At 43.3% G+C, this 20741-nt stretch overlaps 1 protein-coding gene across 1 annotated transcript in view; it reads right to left on the bottom strand.

Annotated features, from left to right (window-relative positions):
* The window catches only part of FGL1 (fibrinogen like 1), a 120846-nt gene that overhangs the window by 86101 nt on the left and 14004 nt on the right, over positions 1-20741 (bottom strand). Inside the window, exon 2 of the mRNA XM_029587035.1 lies at positions 16678-16753. Coding sequence (XP_029442895.1) covers positions 16678-16743 — 66 coding nt within the window. The 5' untranslated portion in view covers positions 16744-16753. The remainder of the gene's footprint in view (positions 1-16677; positions 16754-20741) is intronic.

The following is a 20741-nucleotide window of genomic DNA, read 5'->3' as shown; positions in this document are numbered from 1 at the left end:
GAAGAATATGTGATCCAGCAATCCTCAAATTTGAACATGAATAGATACACCAAAGAGGAAGCCATAGTGGCCCCCACCGCAATGCCTGATATTTGCTAATAAAAAGTACCTTCAAAAATGAAAAAAATTAATCATCAAAGCTAGAGTGGGGAACCAAAGTATAAAGCTGGTGGCTATAGAATAAGGACATTCATGGCTACTCAGATACCTCCTTAAAACTGAAAGTGCTTCATCTTGAGGATTACTGGTATAAAGTAATTTGATGTCCATAGTGACCAAATATGCTCCCATGCCATTCTGGTGATAATTGTTCAAAATATTCAGAAAATGAGTAGTGACCCTGATGTATCAATTAATTTGAGAGACAAAACATTTTAAAATGAAATCTACATAAATTGATAGTTTCTTAAGGATTGGATTATTGGCCAAAATGACCAGGCTATCCAATGGATTACTTGCATCCTTGTGAAATTTGGGCAGAGTATATATAGTAAGTACACATGAATGTTTAGGGTTCAAAAAACAAAACTTGAGAACCCTTGCATTACCCTGCCCGCAGCCTTCCAAAGTGCTTCCAGGAAGTGCAGAGTTCAAGCAGGTGCGTTGTGCTGACATCATCTTCAGAGCCTGACCAGAGCCCTCAAATCCAGCTAGCGTGCAGTGTCTTGCCAAGGTCTCTTGCCTTACCCTATCCATGACCTTCCAAAGTGCTTCCGAGAGGTGCAGAGTTCAAGCAGGTGCATTGTGCTGACATCATCCTAAATGCCCAACCAGAGCCCTGAAATCTAGCTGGCATGTGACGACTCGCTGAGGACTCTTGCCTTACCCTACCCAAGGCCTTCCAAGGTGCTTCTGGGAGGTGCAGAGTTCAAGCAGACGTGTTGCGCTGATGTCATCTTCAGCACCTGACCCTAGCCCTAAAATCAAACGGGAGTGCGGCACGCCGAAGCCACACACCATAGGGGTGCACCGCTTGTCTCCACTTTTTCAGATCATGGGAAGAAAAAGAAAAGGGAAGATAGTTGTTTCCCTGATGGTGTAGACATCTGTGAGGGGACCCATGGATGACCATGTTTGTCGCTCTGCTACTATTACTTCTCAGGTAAGAACATAAGAACATGCCATACTGGGTCAGACCAAGGGTCCATCAAGCCCAGCATCCTGTTTCCAACAGTGGCCAATCCAGGCCATAAGAACCTGGCAAGTACCCAAAAACTAAGTCTATCCCATGCTACTGATGCTAGTAATAGCAGTGGCTATTTTCTAAATCAACTTAATTAATAGCAGGTAATGGACTTCTCCTCCAAGAACTTATCCAAACCTTTTTTAAACCCAGCTACACTAACTGCACTAACCATATCCTCTGGCAACACATTCCAGAGTTTAAGTGTGCTTTGAGTGAAAAAAAATTTTCTCCGATTAGTTTTAAAAGTGCTGCATGCTAACTTCATGGAGTGCCCCCTAGTCCTTCTATTATCCAAAAGAGTAAATAACCGATTCACTTGTACCCATTCTAGACCTCTCATGATTTGATACACCTCTATCATATCCCACCTCAGCCATCTCTTCTCTAAGCTGAACAGTGCTAACCTCTTTAGTCTTTCCTTATAGGGGAGCTGTTCCATCCCCTTTATCATTTTGGTTGCCCTTCTCGGTACCTTCTCCATTGTAACTATATCTTATTTGAGATGCATCAACTAGAATTGTACACAGTATTCAAGGTGCGGTCTCACCATGGAGCAATACAGAGGCATTATGATATTTTCTGTTTTATTTACCATTCCCTTTCTGATAATTCCCAACATTCTGTTTGCTTTTTTGACTGCTGCAGCACACTGAACCGATGATTTCAATGTATTATCCACTAGGATGCCTAGATCTCTTTCTTGGGCGGTAGCTCCTAATATGAAACCTAACATTGTTATTTGTAACCTTGTTATTTGTAACCTTGTTATTTGTAACCTTGTTATTACAAATAACCTTGTTTGTAACCTTTGTTATTACAAATAACCTTTGTTATTACAAATAACCTTTATTTGTTATTACAAATAACCTTGTTATTACAAATAACCTTGTTATTTGTAACCTTGTTATTTGTAACTGCTTCCTTCTACACAAATAGGTTATTGAATTGTTCACTGTACACCCCTGTTATATGCAAACCGGCATGATGTGTTTGCAACATGAATGCCGGTATATAAAATTTTAAATAAATAAATAAATAAATTGTGTAACTATAGCATGGGTTATTTTTCCCAAAATGCATCACCTTGCACTTATTCACATTAAATTTCATCTGCCATCTAGATGCCCAATTTTCCAGTCTCAGAAGGTCCTCCTACAATTTATCACACTCCGCCTGTGATTCAACAACTCTGAATAATCCTGTCTCATCTGCAAACCCGACCAACCCACTCGTCATATTCCCTTCCAGATCATCTACAAATACACTGAAAAGCATGGGTCCCAGTACAGATCCCCAAGGCACTCCACTGAGAAAATTGTCCACCTAATCCCACTCTCTGCTTCCCATCCCCCAACCAGTCTGCAATCTACGAAAGGACATCGCCACCTATCCCATGACTCTTTACTTTTTCTAGAAGCCTCACATGAGGAACCTTGTCAAATGCCTTCTGAAAATCCAAATACACTACACCCACCGGTCCACCCTATCCACACGCCCATCAACCCCTTCAAAAAAGTGAAGCAGATTTGTGAGGCAAGATCAGCCTTGGGTAAAGCTATGCTAACTTTGTTCCACTAAAGCAGTGGTTCTCAACCTTTATTCAGCTGGGACACACCTGACAGATGGTTCTCACATGCGTGAAACACTGAATATGTGACCTTCAAGGGTCTATATTTAAGCATATACTCTGCATCTACGGGAGCCCCATCAACCCCCAACAATGGGTCAGAACAGAACTAGCTCATTACCCATACAGTCTCACCATACAAAAAAGATATTCTGGTTCTGGTGACATCTCAGTAAAAGCAATACAAACTCCCTTTACTACTAGGTACAATAGCCTTCCTTATGAAAAGACAGTAATTTACCACTAATACATATCCTGTTGAGACAACACAACAAATAAGATTGATACAAATGCCTACATGCTAGTAAAATACCTTACCTTGGTCACACACAAAGTCGACCTTCACCAAGGACAGAAAGACCACAAATTATAAATATGGAGTCAGAAACTGGAATGGAAAACAAAAAAAAACCACTCTGTATGCAGTGCAAACCTGGAGAAATGGAAGCAAATATAGGACCTAATTTTCCAATATCGCATGCGATACCAAAAAGGGGTGTACCTTATGCAAATAAGCATCTGTATCACAAATTGCACTATTAGCCCAATTTGGGCTACATTGCCAGTACGGCGGTTACTACCCCAAACCAAATAAGCCTGATACTTCACTTTCAATACATATCCAGCATAGCTCTCTGCTTCAACGGCAGGGGAGAAGAAAAACTGATACTTCACGCATAGCTCTCTGCTTCAACGGCAGGGGAGAAGAAAAACTGATACTTCACGCATATCCAGCATAGCTCTCTGCTTCAACGGCAGGGGAGAAGAAAAAAGGATTCGCACTCACAAAGCGGGGAGTAGCTGGCTTGTTACGGCGGTTACTACCCCAAACCAAATAAGCCTGATACTTCACTTTCAATGCATATCCTGCTTCAACCGCAGGGGAGAAGAAAAACTGATACTTCACGCATATCCAGCATAGCTCTCTACTTCAACGGCAGGGGAGAAGAAAAACTGATACTACACGCATATCCAGCATAGCTCCCTGCTTCAACGGCAGGGGAGAAGAAAAACAACCAATAAGGGCTGAATAACACAGTCTGGGTAAAACAAATAAACATGGGTGTAGCTTGCTTATTGCGGCGGTTACTACCCCTACTACCCCTAACTAATCAAGCTTGATATTTCACTTGGTTGCAGCTCCATCACTGCTCTCTACATTAATGGTGGGGGTGGAAGGGAAATAGAACCAAAGAGCTAAGAGAAACAGATAAGTATGAGAAAAAAATGTGAAGCTTGCTGGGCAGACTGGATGGGCCGTTTGGTCTTCTTCTGCCGTCATTTCTATGTTTCTATGTTTCTATGTTTCCTAACATTGCACAAATCTCATCTTGGAGTGAGTTTCCTCACTCCGAAGGCCAGCAAATCTTCACAAGAGACCACTGTTCTGTTCGTACGTCTCACGTTGAATGTGAAAGTGGCCCCTAACCCCCTACACCAGGGGTCGGGAACCCATGGCTCGCGAGCCAGATATGGCTCTTTTGAGGGCTGCATCTGGCTCGCAGACAAGTGTCGCCATACTTCGCGGTTCCCCGCTGACCCAGCTGCTCCCCGGTCCTCCGCCGCCTGGGCTTAAAATGCTGTCAGCCCGGGTGGAACGCGGCAGGACAGCTGGAGTCAGCGGCACCGGCGTGCTCTCTTCTCCCCCCCCCCCCCCCCCGGCCCGGAAGAGGAAGTGGAGAGCATCGGGTGCCTGCGCGGGAAGAAGAGACCACACTAGCGTGGTCTCTTCTTCCGCGCAGGCACCCGATGCTCACCACTTCCTCTTCCGGGCCGCGGGGGGGAGGAGAAGAGAGCACGCCGACTGGAGTCATCTGGGTGCCTGCGCGGGAGTCATCGGGTGTCAGCCGGGGTGCCAGCGCTGGAGTCATCGGGTGCCTGCGCGGGTCTTCCCGCGCAGGCACCCGATGCTCTCCACTTCCTCTTCCGGGCCGCGGGAAGAAGAGAGCACGCCGGTGCTCTCTTCTTCCCGCGGCCCGGAAGAGGAAGTGGAGAGCATCGGGTGCCTGCGCGGGAAGACCCGCGCAGGCACGCTAGTGTCCGACGGGAAGAAGACTGCAGCGCGGCTCGGAGGAAAATGAAAATCTTCAACCGCGGCCGATGGGACTCCGCCTTCGCCTCCGCGAGGGCTGAAAATGAAGGAGGTTAGCGTTGGGAGGTGGCTGCTACTGCCGCGAGTTCCCGGGTGGGGGGGAAGGGGGAGAGAGAGAGTGAATGAATGAGCGAGCAAGCATGTGTGTTTGAGATCCTGTGTGTGTGAGTGAGAGATTGCATGTATGTGAATGATTGAGAGCCTGTATATGTGAAAGAGAGTATGTCTGTGATTGAGATCCTGCCTGTGAGAGAGAGAGCATGAATGTAAGTTTACCATTGGGAACCTGTATGTGTAAGTTTGTAATTGAAAACCTGTTTGTTTGAAAGAGTATGTGTGTATGATTGAGATCCTTTGTGTGTGAGAGAGATCATGTGTATGTATGATTAAGAGCCTGTGTGTATAAGTAAGAGAGAGATCATGTGTGTCTGTGTCTGATTGACAGCTGGTTTAGGTGATGGAGCATGTGAGTATGTGATTGAGAGCCTGTGTTTAAATGAGAGAGAGAGACCATGTGTGTCTGTGTGATTGAGAGCTGATTTAGGTGAGGGAGCATGTGAGTCTGTGATTGAGAGCCTGTGTTTAAATGAGAGAGAGAGACCATGTGTGTATGTGTGTGATTGAGAGCTGATTTAGGTGAGGGAGCATGTGAGTATGTGATTGAGAGCCTGTGTGTAAATGAGAGAAAGAGAGGACATGTTTGTAAGCATGTGAATGAGAGTCTGTGTGTGAGAGAAAAGACAGCATGTATTTATGTGATTGAAAGCCTGTGTGTGTGTAAGCGTGAAAAGATAGACAGCATGTGTGTAAATGTGTAATTAAGAGCCTATATAAGTGAGAGAGAAAAAACATTTGTATATGTGAGTGACTGAGAGCATGTGTGTATAGGTGTGTCATTGAGAGCCAGTGTGAGAGAGAGCGCTGGTATGTGACTGAGAGAGGAGAAAGTTCCAAGCAAACCACCCCACCTCCTGCTAATTCAGAACAATCTCAGGACACCTGGATATCAAACGTTCCCAGGTATGCAGAGCAAAAAAATTTTTGTATCCTTATTATTTTTCATTACTGGATCTTTGTGTCTGCTATTTTGAAATATTTGTTGGTATCTGGAAATGTTTTATATGAGTTTTTAATTATTGGATATTCCACTCATCAGCTGTTTCGAAATATGTTCTTTTTGTTAGTACAGTTTTACTGCTGATGATTTTATATTTCTTGATTTGTTTTATAAGGATGTGTGATGTTTCTTTTTTCCTTTGTTACACTGCATACAGAGACTCTGGCTTGTTGCAGTTTCCAATTCAGTTTTTGTCTGCATGCTTCTTGTTATGCGTTTTGGTCTCTTTATTCTATGTTAGGTGAGGGACAGCACGTGATTCAGGTGAGGTTTTCTGCTGGCGTGTAGTTTCTGTGTAGGACTCTATAGCAGCCTGACTTGGTCCGTTTTCCTAATAGGAGATGTATTGGTGTCTTAAGGCCTGGTGTAATATTTTCAGAGACTTATTGTACTTTAAAAGTGTGATCTTACATAAAATGCACACATTTACTTGTATTTAGTTTTAAACATATTGTATGGCTCTCATGGAATTACATTTTAAAATATGTGGCGTTTATGGCTCTCTCAGCCAAAAAGGTTCCTGACCCCTGCCCTACACTAATACTTAACCCTCACCTTGAGTTACTAGGTGGAGGAAATATGATAAACCTTTACTGGCTGTAACGCAAATAAAAGAGGTGTAGTTATTGGCCGTATTAACAGTGCAGCTGTTTCGCAGCACATGATAAATCCTCCCTACTTTACATTTGCTCCACCCCCTGAATACAAAATTAAAAATTCGCAAATCGCTTTAACTGCTGTTAGCGCGATTTGTGGAATTATCACACGAGGTAACTCCTTGGAAAATGAGGTCCAGGATCTGCAATAATGCACACAAAGTTACACCTGCATTATGGCATGCACTCCAACAGTAACAATCCTATCTATTGAAAGGTAATACTACAAATATTAAACCAGGCCCTAAACACTAATATGCTTCCTATTAGGAAAACAGAATAAGCCAAGCTGCTATAGAACCCCACGCAGAAATAATTGTAAAACTATACTAACAAATCTTTCAAAACAGCTGATGAACAGAATAACATTCAAAAATTAAAAACTCATAAAAAATTGTCCAAATACCAATTAAATATTTCAAAACAGACAGATTACATAATACCCAATAATTAAAATGGCAAGAAAAATAAACTTAAAAAGACACCTTTACTTACCATTTCCAGCAACTCTCCCTCACCTTTCTCTTGCAGGCCAAAAACACATTCCAGAAGCAGCAGCAGCTGCTGAAGCTCTGTTTTCACGATCCTCTTCTTAGGGCCCATAACCAGTCACTCACGCACACACCAGTCATCTTCCTGACCAGTCTCTCTCTCAAGCACACACAAATGCTCTCGCACCCATTCACACCCACACATACCAGCCCTCAGCCAGGCACCCATTCACACCTACATACACTAGCCCTCACCCAGGCTCCCATTCACACCCACACCCAGGCTCCCATTCACACCCAATGCTCCCATTCACACATGAATGCACCAGGCCTCACCGCCAAACCTCTTCTTCATTCGCTGCAGGGATAGGCTCCAGTTCTGCCATGGCTTTACTCCAGTGGGACTTCATTTTTTCCACCACGAGGATGAGCTCCCGTGGTGGCCTTTCTTCATCAGGGGGTCAGGTTTCCTCTTCACCGCCATGGGGATGAGCTCCCGTGGCGGCCTCACTTCGACACTGCCACTCCTCCCAACCCCTCATCCCCAGCCTATGCTATGTCCCTTCTTCCTGCCTCACCAGCCAATCAGAAGCTTCCTCCCTTCTTCCTACTTCCACTGACAGGTAGAAGGGAGGAGGCTTCCGATTGGCCTGTGCAGGGGCAGGAAGAAGGGAGGAGGCTTGCCATTGGCCTGCAGGGCAGGGAATGGGGAAGCACTTCCAGGGCAGTGGGGCTCTGGGAGCTGCAACACACCTGCTGGTGCTTGGCGACACACCGGTTGAGAATTACTGCACCAAACCATGTCTTTCTATATGTTCTGTGATTTTGATATTTAGAACTCTTTCCACTATTTTTCTTGACACTGAAGTCAGGCTAACTGGTCTGTAGTTTCCTGGATCACCCCTGGAGCCCTTTTTAAATATTGGGGTTACATTAGCCACCCTCCAGCCTTCAGGTACAAAGGATGATTTTAATGATAGGCTACAAATTTTTACTAATAGATCTGAAATTTCATTTTTTAGTTCCTTCAGAACCCTGGGGTGTATACCATTCTGTCCAGATGATTTACTACTCTTCAGTTTGTCAATCAGGCCTACCACATCTTCTAGGTTCACTGTAATTTGGTTCAGTCCATCTGAATCATTACCCATGAAAACCTTCTCTGGAACTGGTATCTCCCCCAACATCCTCTTCAGTAAACACCGAAGCAAAGAAATCATTTAAACTTTCCACGATGGCCTTTTCTTCTCTAAGTGTCCCCTTAACCCCTCGATCATCTAACAGTCCAACTGACTCTCTTGCAGGCTTTCTGCTTCGGATATATTTTTTAAAGTTTTTACTGTGAGTTTTTGCCTCTGCAGCCAACTTCTTTTCAAATTCTCTCTTAGCCTGTCTTATCAATGTCTTACATTTCACTTGCCAACGCTTATGCTTTATCCTATTTTCTTCTATTGGATCCTTCTTCCAATTTTTGAATGAAGATCTTTTGCCTAAAATAGCCTCTTTCACCTCACCTTTTAACCATGCCGGTAATATTTTTGCCTTCCTTCCACCTTTCTTAATGCATGGAATACATCTGGACAGTGCTTCTAGGATGGTATTTTTTAACAATGTCCACGCCTCTTGCACACTTTTTACCTTTGTAGCTGCACCTTTCAGTTTTTTTCTAACTCTTCATTTGGGTGTGGGGAGGTCTCTCTTAGGCCAACTGTTCGCCCTCCGCCTATTTTGCCCCAGATACAGTCACTGGTGGAGGTTGAGAATAGCATCTTGTTTGAGATGCTGGTCTCATGTTCCCTGGTGCTATAGAAGAGATTCCAGCTTCTTCAGTTAATTCTCTTCCTGGAGCCCCTGTGACTGTTAATTCAGATTCTACTGTTCTTGTGCCTGTTTCTTGAGAAACCTTGAGTGTACTTAAGCTTCCAATTCTTTACTCTGTTTCATTTGAAGTTGTCAGATAATACATCCTTGGAACTGGAGGATGTCTCTTTAAAAGACATCGGGAAAGTTATGACTCATATGGAAGCTTCCTTAACATACACTGTTTCTCAGTTTTGTTCTTATTCAACAGAAACTTCTTCTAAGTTATCGGAACTTGACCAAAGACTTGAGAAAAATGAGTCCAAGGTTAAATCTAGCACCATTTTGACTTCTTCGCAACTAGAATCTGTAATTAAGGATAGTCTATTTCTACATTCCAAATTAGAACTGCTGGAGAATAGGTTCAGGGGCAAAAATTTAAGACCAGACTTTTGGCGGTTATTGAATTCCTTAAAAAAATACCTAACTGAAGTTTTGCAGTTTTCTCCTGAGAGTTTCTCCTTTCTGATTGGTACCAAGTTCCTGATATTACAAGATCTTTAAATGATAGGAATGTTTCATCTGATGTGTTTGAACCTATTATAAGCTCTGATTTGACATCTTTTTGGCAGAGATCCCAGGACAGTATACCTACTCGAGCTACTCTTATTGTTTCATTTGTGCCAAAAATTGATAAAAAAAACCTTGTTTTTCATCAGTATTTTAAATCAAGGATACTCCCTTTGGTGGGTCTAAGATTCATATATTTCCAGATCTCCAGGGAATTACAGGAAAGGAGGAAGCTTTTTCTTAACTTGAAACAACATGTTTCTGCTATTGGCGCTTCCTTCTTTCTTAAGTTTCCCTCTAGATGTGAGGTAGTTTATCAGAAGAATAAGTTTATCTTTTTTGATCCTGTTCATGGAGAGTTTTTTCTTAATGATTAAATATGGCTAGGTCTGTAATGGGTTGGTGGGACTGCTTGGGCAGTACTGTATAGCTTGGTTAATTTTGATTCTTCTAATATTTTGCCTCTGTCTTCCAGGATGTGGTCTTGTGTAATTGTTTCTTAAAATCCTTCATGGTATTTCCAAAATATGATTTTTCATTGTAATTTTGTTGCTTCTGTAATTTTAATTCAATTTATTTTGATTTACATAATTCATTGCATTTTGATTTAAATATTCATAAATATATTTTAAAAACCCAAACTGTTGTTTGTTTAATAACAATCTGTAAAGATTTGGTTAGAATTGTACACATAACATAACAGAACACATCTTGAAGTTGCCTATGAATTTCACTCACATAGACACTGATTCTGAACAAAGATGAAGCTATCCTTGTCCAGTATACGATTTTTACGCTTAGTATCACTGACATTTTCTGAGGACATCAGTCAGTATAAACAATTGCTTCCTTGTTTTAAGGATACAAAGATCTGGTTTGCTTATACCAGATCCAAGAATTTAAAGGAAATTGTCTCACCTGCCTTGTTACCATCTTCAGTGCCTTATGGTTTACAACTATAATGAAGATCCAGGCTTGTGGCCTCTATAAATATGGTAGTTGTTCAATATGTGCTGTTTCTCTTCACATTAAGGACTTTACTAATCCCAATGACAATCGGAAGTATTATCTGCAGCATTTTACCACATGTTCATCTGATTTTGTTGTATATATTATTTTCTGTTCTTGCCCATTTTTTTTATGTATGGAAAAACAAAAAGAATCTTTAAAAGATGCATCTTGGAAAATAAGAGCAATTTGAATACAAATAAAATGAAGGTACCTATGGTTTCACATTGTTTGGCCAAACAGCATGAGTTTTCATCTTTGAAATGTTTTGCCATAGACTGAGTTAAGAGAGACATTCAAGGTGGTGATCAAGATTGGTTACTGACTCAACTTGAGCTCAGATAGATTTCTTTTCTTAAAATTTTGGAATTCTCGGGTTTGAATTTGGCAATCTAGTGGGCTTCTTTTTTTTGTTAATGAATTTACAGTAAATCCAATTAATCTACATATGTGCTCAGTCAGCGCTACAGTGCATGCCTGAGGTTAGCTATAAGATGTCCTGCGCATGCTTGGGAGTTTTTTATGTCCAAATTTAGCTGAGAGTAGTGCTCTATTTCAAATATGCTTTAGATTAAAGGTTGCAGTGCTGTGAATATATTTACTTAAATGTTTTAATGCTTCAGCTTACATTGTGGACCTTATATTTATTTACATTTTATTTAAGTTCTACTCTGAAGCAGCTAACACAAAATGCTGGCCAACAGCAGTAGTTGGACAATCTACCTTTATTTGATTTCACAACAGGGACTTATCTCAAAGATAAGTTGTTTTTAATATAAATTCCTAAAAATAGCAAAAAATAGTAGGTGAAACAGTACAATATATATTTGATAATAAAATATGGTTGGAGGTGTTTGACCAATGATTACAAAGGTACACATGCTATAACTATGTTTCAGTATTGGCATACAAACACATCTGAGGTCTTTTACTTCTCTAAAATCATGCTGTAAATTGTAATCCCCATATGCATTGCTGATTAAATTCTTGGTGAAGAAATTCTTCTTTTGTGTATGTTTTGTTTGTGGTTAACACATCAGAGAAACAAATTTGCTCAACACTCTGAATTACTCGGAAAACCTAATTGAATCAGCTTTTTGTGTGCACCTGTCTAGATAAAAATATAAAATGTGCTATTCTGGATCAGACCAAAGGTCCATTGAGCTCAGCACCCTCTCCCCAACAGTGGCCGGTCTGGGCTGCAAGTAACCAGCAGATTCCAGAGAGTAGATCCATTCCTTATTGCTCATTCCCAGAGATAAGCGATGGCTTTCCAAACTGGTCGATTTTAAAAGCCCTACGTGCGCCAAAGCCGGGAAATATGCACGCGAGTCAGCCCAGCGCACACTGCGTGGGTACGCACGTATCTCCCGGTACTTAACATAAAAAAAAAAATTTTCATCAAAAGAGGCAGGGCATGGGCAGGCGAGAACTACACCATGAAGTCTGTGCATAAGTGTTTACGTGGACAAGCGCAAGCCAGAGTCCCCTACAGCGTAACTTTACTTTTGCTATGGACAGCGTGTAAGCATTGTAAGAAAAAAGAATAGGCTAGTCAGCGGGATTTTAAGGCTCGGCGCTAATAGGGTAAAAGGGTGGCAAGTTAGGTAGGGGGTTTAGGAAGTCTTCTCCCTTACTGGGCTGAAACGGGAACAAACTGGAAAATTGCGTTGGCACACATAGCTACCAAAATTCCCCCCACTTCGTGTCACCATATGTGGGCAGATGCATGCGTCAATGTAAAATTGTGCACATATGTATGTGCTTATAGCCAATTTTACAACATGCGTGCATATACGCGCATTTATGCGTGTATGTTATAAAATTGCTGCATCGATGTGCGCGCGCCTGCCAACATGTGCACATGTGAGCCCATATGTAGGTCTTAAATTTTACTTCTACATCTATCTGGTGAATTATTGTTTATGGACTTTTCATTCAGGAACTTATCCAAATCCCTTTTAAACCCAGCTATCTGGATGTTTTGACCACATCTTCCAACAACAAATTATACTGCTTGATTGTGCATTGAATGACAAAATCTTTTTTCTGATTAAAATAGTTATCTGTTACTTTCATGTCCTCTAGTCGTGGTACCAAGGTGGCTCAAGACAATCTGCTGCCTGAGGCAAGGGATGAGATTTTGCTCCCCCCCCCCATCACGCCTCGGGTGAGTCTTCGGCCCCGCGACCGGTGGCCATGACACCTGGTCCTGGTCTCGGCCCGCCGCAGCTGGCGGCCATAACAATATCTTCATTAAACAGCATCGCCATTAGGCTCTTCTTTCTGCCTTCAGGTGACTCCGCAGGTATGCTATCATCCCATGCCGCAGGGGGAAAGGTGGCCATCGAAATCAGAAGATGCCCTGTCGCTGTTCCAGTGTAACTCCTCTGATTTGCCTTGCCAGTATACCGGCCACTTTGGCCGCTGGGTCACATCTTCAACAAACCTCACCATCACAAACCCATAGTGTCACAGGCCATCTCTCTCCTCTAACACTGGAAAAGACAGTGCATGCATAAGGCAGGCCAGGCACTAGGACTGCAGCAGCACTATCAACTCAGGAGTAGGAACAGGGAGGAAGACTTCACAGCTGCTGTTATTTCCCTGCTGATTGAGTCATTGTGCTCCCCAAAACCAATCAGCTGCATGAGGCAGGGAAACAACAGCTATTTATCAAGACATTAAGTTACAAACTTTAGTTGTGAAATGTCACTTTTTAGGGGTGTGCAGGAGAATTTTTTTTTCATTTTGTTTCATTACATTTTGTCTGTTGGGATGGTTGCAGATATTTTTGTGTCTTTTTTTTTTTTTTCATTTCATTTTATTTTGTTTGGTTTAGTATGAGCTATTTTAGATTAGCACACACTAAAACCAAACCCCAGGTGCTATTTTAAAAAAAACCCCTCAGGCTTTTGTTCGGCGCCCACAGGCCCGCCTCAGACTAGGTGGACTCCCCTGGACTCCCCCTTCACATATCTCAAACTGGATCACCTCCCCTGGGGGCAGGAGTGATCCATAGTCGCTCCTGCCCCATTGGCGCCATTTCATATAATGACACCATCCATCTGCCATACAATAGAGCGGCTGGAAAGATTTACCTTCCCATTGAAAGGAAGGCTAGACAAACATAACCAGATATGGGACCATTATTGATCTTATCTGGATGAATGGGACTGTTTAAAGAGACCGCGTGTATATCTCAGAAACAGTCAGTTCTTGATGACCCATAGCAGCATGCTTTTATCTTTTTTTTGGCCCAGCAATTTTATCCCACTCCTTTGGTCTTCCACTTCTATCAGAACCGGTCTCTATTGGGTTACAATCCTACAAGATTACAGGGTCCATATTCAACAGCATTTAGCCAGATAACCTATGAGTTATCTGGCTAAATGCCAACTTTCAAATATTTCCTCCATTTATCCAACTATATTTTAGCCGGATAACATAGGGGCATTCTGAGGAGGAATTAATTTAGTCAGAAAACGTATCCATTTAATTTTGGTTGTTGTGTAGATCAGTACTAAAATTAGTCAGATAAACTTATCTGGCTAACCGTTGCACTCCCCGGCCGCCACAGGCCCATGGCCGGGTTCACTCACTCCCAATGCCGGCTCCCTGGTCTGGCTCCTTCCTCTTTGGTGGCAGCGGGCAGTAGCTCCCACTCCTGCTCTGCTCTCTTGCCTCCCGGGGCGCTCTGCATGGCGGGGAGTCCCTCCGGACCCGGCTAGGCCTCTCCCCCGCCACGTGGCCAGAAGCCGTCGCCACCTCCTCTCTGGCCTGATGACTTTAGGCACGCGTGCGCGTGACTCTTCAGAATTTAGATGGACTGCGGCGGGAAAGTCACCCGCACCCCCTTCTGATGACGTCTACAAACCCTCCTTCATAAGGCAAGCTCTGGCAGTCAGAACTTGCCTTGGCAACAGGTCTCCACGCTGTTCAGCTGTGTTCTGCATTGCCTGCATTCCTGATCCTGATCCTGCTTCAGTTCCAGTTCCAGTTCCAGTTCCAGTTCCTGCCTCCATTTCCTGCCTCCATTTCCTTTTCAGACGGATTCCTCGGTTCTGACCCATTGCCTGGACCTGACCTTGTGCCTTGCTGCCTACCTCTGATTCTTCGCCTGGACCTGACACAGGTTCCAACTTCCTGTCTGGACTCGTCTCCATGCCAAGCTGCCTACCACTCGCAAGCTGCTGTTTCTGCCTCTCAGTCTCGCCAGCTGCTTTCCTTCAGCTGGTGAGACTGAGAGGCCGGGGAGCACAACAGTTAGCCAGATAAGTTTATCTGACTAATTTTAGTACTGTTCTACACTACAACCAAAATTAGCTGAATACGTTTTCTGACTACTGGATACGTTTACTGCCCTCCGGTGTGTCACCCTCAGGCCATCCATACAGGGTCATCCACGCAGAGGCCCACCTAAGTCCAGCTGGCACCCAAGGGCTCAACCTACAGGGAACGAGGGCTGGTAGTGGCGAAGCTCCAGCTGGCCTCTGCTTCCCATCCGGCCTCACCTCCTGACGGTGGGGACTTGTGGGGGGTCACCAAGGGTCCACCTCCGCAACACTATCTTTAAGACAGTCTGGTATATTCAGTGGTGAGACTACAGCACCGAATATTCCATGAAAGTCAGCCAGATAAATGTATCTGGCTAACTTTGCTGTCCAGACAGCAGCTGAAAATGGACCCTTTAATCTGCATCTACCCAGGTATTTTTCCCCTATTTTTTAATATTCTGCCAGTTCGCTTACACTAATCAAGTCTGGATTGGGATTACTGTTTCAGCCGCTTGAGTAAAACAAGGCTGTCTGTCAATTGTTAAATACAGAATCAGATCCACTTGTTAGGCAGTGTCATGGCACAGCCCCTTTGAAACTCTGCCAGTCCATGGCCTAAAGCAAGCAGAAACAGGCTTTTCTTTGGCCTGAATATTTGGTGCCTTCAAAATTTGGCACCCTAGGCAGTTGCCTATTCCTGAATCCAGGCCTGTGAGGCCCAGTTGCAGAACACTTTCTAATTTGCAGTAGTTTAGTTTATTGATTTAACATACCACTTTACTTAGGTACATCAAAGCAGTTTATAAGATAAAACATTCAAATAGATAATTTTACAAATAGTTCATTTTTCACTCATGTGGCTTCAAATCACAAACAACACACAGACAAGAGTAGTTATAGCCCCAAAGAATGTGTGAGCAATTGACATTTCTCATGTAGATTTCATGGGGGATGGTGCTGAAGGAAGACCGCTAGACTGCAGTTGTACAGGTGGAGATTTGTATGTATGTACAGGCCATGTATGCTAATGCTATGCCACTGTAAGTTAAAGAGACGACTGTTACAGTATAGTTGGTTAAGGGGGACTTCACGTTGCTAGTGAAGTTTAAAACCTGGATTGTTAGCTTTAATCTCTTCTCACAGGGTATATCGCCTGGGACAAGAACAGAAGCACGTTGGCTTTGGGGAGAAGGCGCACATCTCTCTTTGCTGCGGTGCAGCCCTCCACATTCAGCTGTTGAATCCCAGGCACAGTTGGCTGTCCGTGCTCTATAGTGAGGCTGTAAATCCAGAATCCAGCCCAGTTGTATAAAAGTAAAAAACAGAAGCTTGCTCAAAACAGAAAACAAAGTTACAACTAGTTCACAATCAGTTAGATGTTACTAAGGGTGGACCACGTGGTAGTCAGTTGTATTTCCACCATGGTGACAACAATATTTTGGGCATGCTCAGTAGATACCAAGGGCATCTTTTCTAGGAACTCACATCCCAAAGTTGATAATGAAGGGAAGAGACAGTTACATGAAAGAGATAATAGATTTCTGTATGGAGAGTAGGGGAATGGATTGGAATCCACATAAATCTCAGTTACCCAAAAGTGCTAAAACCTGTGCCATATCACTGCATTACTTTTTAATTCTGAATTGGAATATGTTTTATCTGCAGTGATATTAAATATCTTTGTGCATTTATCTCATAAAATCCATCCCTAAATGCTCACCTTGTGAAAGTAATGTGATGAAATGCTATGCATTCAGCTAAAATCACTAGTGCTACCAAAGAATACACTCTGAAAAGAATAAATAGATTTCCAGTTCTCATATTGCACATAAATGCAAATATATATCACTTACTGAGCTCCCTAGGCCCATGAGCAAACCTGTTGCAAATATGAAGTCAAACAGATAAATAATCTTCATCTTTCAGGACCTGGAATGGAATAAAAAAAAAGATATGGTGTATCTGAAAAGATTATTCCAATAGTACTTTAAATACAGTATGCTGCCTCCACTTTGTTCATTGAATTTGTACATAAGAACACAAAATGTGCCTTACTGGGTGAGGCCAAGGGTCCATCAAGCCGAGTACCCTGTTTCCAACAGTGGCCAATCCAAGTTACAAGTGCCTGGCAAATACCCAAACATTAAAAAGATCCCATGTTACTAATGCCAGCAACAAGTAGTGGCTATTCCCCATTGATTAAAAGCAGTTTATAGACTCCTCCTCCAGGAGATTTCAATGTAATATCAACCAGTGGCGTAGCCAGAAATGAATTTTTGGCTGGGCCCAAGGTTAACATGGGTGGGCACTAAAAGTCTGAGCCATGGAATTCAAATTCTTATTGATAAATACTTTCACACACACACACACCTGACAATTATTTCTAAATAATCTGCTACAGCTGTTATACTTTTAATATTTTAAACTCAATTACTTCAAGCACCTACCAATGCTAAACCTAATATATAGTTATGGAAGCATTTCAATTATACTTAAAGAGATCTCAAGTGGCAGTATCTCATAACTTACAAAGAACCATATACTAGTCTACTATAAAGACAGAGATCTCATCATACATCACAGTATTCTGTGAGATGTTTTAAAACCCTCTGGAATGTTGTACCAAAATATTTCTACTTGAAAAAAGCTCAGAAAGGCAATGTACTTTTAAGATGGAACTAGGTTCAAACTAATTACAAATTCAATGATGAAGGAACCCTCTTTCCTTAAACTTATCAAACACAGTAATTCATGACCATCATAATAGGCATCATTGTGTGGTAAAGTATACCTTTGTCACTCTGCCTTCTGCTTAATCATAGGTCAGTCCATATTTTTAAGTGTTTTTGTTGCTTAATTCACCCCAGTGATATACTCCAAATTTCTAGCAATAATCTTGTGTTACATCAATTCAAGGTTACTTTTGTTGAAAATTATGAACCAAACTTATCTGGATAATACGATGTTATTACTTCTTCTTAACCACCATCGACTTTGAGCTTGATGCCACGCCAAGATACGCCATGCTGTGGAATATATTACGCCCTTGAAGAAGGACTCGATGCTAGTCCGAAACATTGTGCAATGTCGGGCATAGAAAAGCAATATAGTGAATTCTCATATTGCTGACAATTTGAGGGCATCAAGCTCAAAGTCGATGGTGGTTAAGAAGAAGTAATAACATTGTACTATCCAGATAAGTTTGGTTCATAATTTTCAACATAAGTAACCTTGAATTGATGTAACACAAGATTATTGCTAGAAATTTGGAGTATATCACTGGGGTGAATTAAGCAACAAAAACACTTAAAAATATGGACTGACCTATGATTAAGCATAAGGCAGAGTGACAAAGGTATACTTTACCACACAATGATGCCTATTATGATGGTCATGAATTACTGCGTTTGATAAGTTTAAGAAAATAGGAAAGAGGGTTCCTTCATCATTGAATTTGTACCAAAATATTTACCATAATTGAGCAAATGCCTTATTAATCTGTATCAATAAAACAGATAAATATCTTTGAAGATTTCTTTTCCTATGGCTCAACTATTTAGTTTTAGTCTTCCTCTGATGCTGACATTTGCTGAATCGAGTCCAGGGGCTCCTGACATTCATCCCCATTTCTTTACAAAGGAAGAACAGAAAAAAAGACTGTTCTGGATAAAGAGATGTCTTGAAGGTGGTCACACCCTTTGGCTGACAGCTGGGATGTATCCTTAGCAGTGTGGAGAGGATAACTGGGTAGACAGGAGAAAAAGGCTATCCAGCCCTGTCATTTACTAAGCTATCATCATGTAAACATACACTCTGCATCCACAAATAAGATTGATACAATTGCCTACATGCTAGTAAAATACCTCACCTCGGGCACACACACAGAACCGACCTTCACCAAAGTACAGAAAGACCACACATTATAAATATGGAGATAGAAACTGGAATGGAAAACCAAAAAAAGCCACTCTGCATGCAGTGCAAACCTGGAGAAATGGAAAGAGAAATATAGCACCTAACAGTCCCAGGATCTGCAATAATGCACACAAACTAAGCCGCACAAAGTTACACCTGCATTATGGAACATATAACAACCCTATCTATGAAAAGGCAACACTACAAATATTAAATCAGGTCCTAAACACTAATACACCTCCTATTAGGAAAACAGAACAAGCCAAGCTGCTATAGAGCCCCACACAGAAATAACTGTAAAACTATATTAATAAATGTTTCAAAACAGCTGATGAACAGAATAACATCCAACAAAACTCATAAAAATTATTAAACATTGTCCAAATATCAATAAAATATTTCAAAACAGCAGACACATCACATAATACTCAATAATTAAAATGGCAGTCAATCAAGAAAAATAAACTTAAAATGCCACTTTTACTTACCATCTCCAGCAATTCTCGTACTCCTTTTCCTTGAAAGCACATACCAGGAGCAGCAGCTCTGTCTCTCACACACACACCCCAGTCACCTCCCTGCCCAGTCTCTGTCTCACACACACCCCAGTCACCTCCCTGCCCAGTCTCTGTCTCACACACACCCCAGTCACCTCCCTGCCCAGTCTGTCTCACACACACCCCAGTCACCTCCCTGCCCAGTCTCTGTCTCACACACACCCCAGTCACCTCCCTGCCCAGTCTCTGTCTCACACACACCCCAGTCACCTCCCTGCCCAGTCTGTCTCACACACACCCCAGTCACCTCCCTGCCCAGTCTCTGTCTCACACACACCCCAGTCACCCTCCCTGCCCAGTCTCTGTCTCACACACACCCCAGTCACCTCCCTGCCCAGTCTCTGTCTCACACACACCCCAGTCACCTCCCTGCCCAGTCTGTCTCACACACACCCCAGTCACCTCCCTGCCCAGTCTCTGTCTCACACACACACCCCAGTCACCTCCCTGCCCAGTCTCTTTCTCACACACACCCCACACACACCCCAGTCACCTCCCTGCCCAGTCTCTGTCTCACACACACCCCAGTCACCTCCCTGCCCAGTCTCTGTCTCACACACACCCCAGTCACCCTCCCTGCCCAGTCTCTGTCTCACACACACCCCAGTCACCCTCCCTGCCCAGTCTCTGTCTCACACACACCCCAGTCACACCCCACACACACCCCAGTCACCCTCCCTGCCCAGTCTCTGTCTCACACACACCCCAGTCACCTCCCTGCCCAGTCTCTGTCTCACACACACCCCACACACACCCCAGTCACACCCCACACACACCCCAGTCACCCTCCCTGCCCAGTCTCTGTCTCACACACACCCCAGTCACCTCCCTGCCCAGTTTCTGTCTCACACACACCCCACACACACCCCAGTCACACCCCACACACACCCCAGTCACCCTCCCTGCCCAGTCTCTGTCTCTCACACACACCCCAGTCACCTCCCTGCCCAGGCTCTGTCTCACACACACTCCAGTCACCTCCCTGCCCAGGCTCTGTCTCACACACACCCCAGTCACCTCCCTGCCCAGGCTCTGTCTCACACACACCCCAGTCACCTCCCTGCCCTGCATTTCCAGCCCGTGGCTTGAACACTGCCACTCCTCCCACCCTGATGACCCCCTTCTTCCTGCCCCACCAGCCAATCAGAGGCTTCCTCCTTCCACTGGCAGGAAGAAGGCTTCCGATTGGCCCGCGGGGGCAGGTAGAAGGGAGGAGGTTTCCCATTGGCCCACAGGGGCAGGAAGAAGATAGGCGGTTTCCCATTGGCCCGCGGGGGCAGGAAGAAGGTAAAGGGAAGTATTACTGGGGCTGTGGGACACCGGGAGCCGCAACACACCAGCTGATTTTATTTTTTTTCTGCCTTGGATGCCTGCTGATGCTGCCTGCTTTTATTGGCTGCAGTGTCTTGCAAAGAAATTTGGGTGGGCCTGAATGGAAAGTGGGT

This window comes from Rhinatrema bivittatum, chromosome 1 (genome assembly GCF_901001135.1).
Source record: "Rhinatrema bivittatum chromosome 1, aRhiBiv1.1, whole genome shotgun sequence".
Lineage (NCBI taxonomy): Eukaryota > Metazoa > Chordata > Amphibia > Gymnophiona > Rhinatrematidae > Rhinatrema > Rhinatrema bivittatum.
The sequence above is the reverse complement of the archived record's forward strand: the minus strand, read 5'-3'. Positions and strand labels throughout refer to the sequence as shown.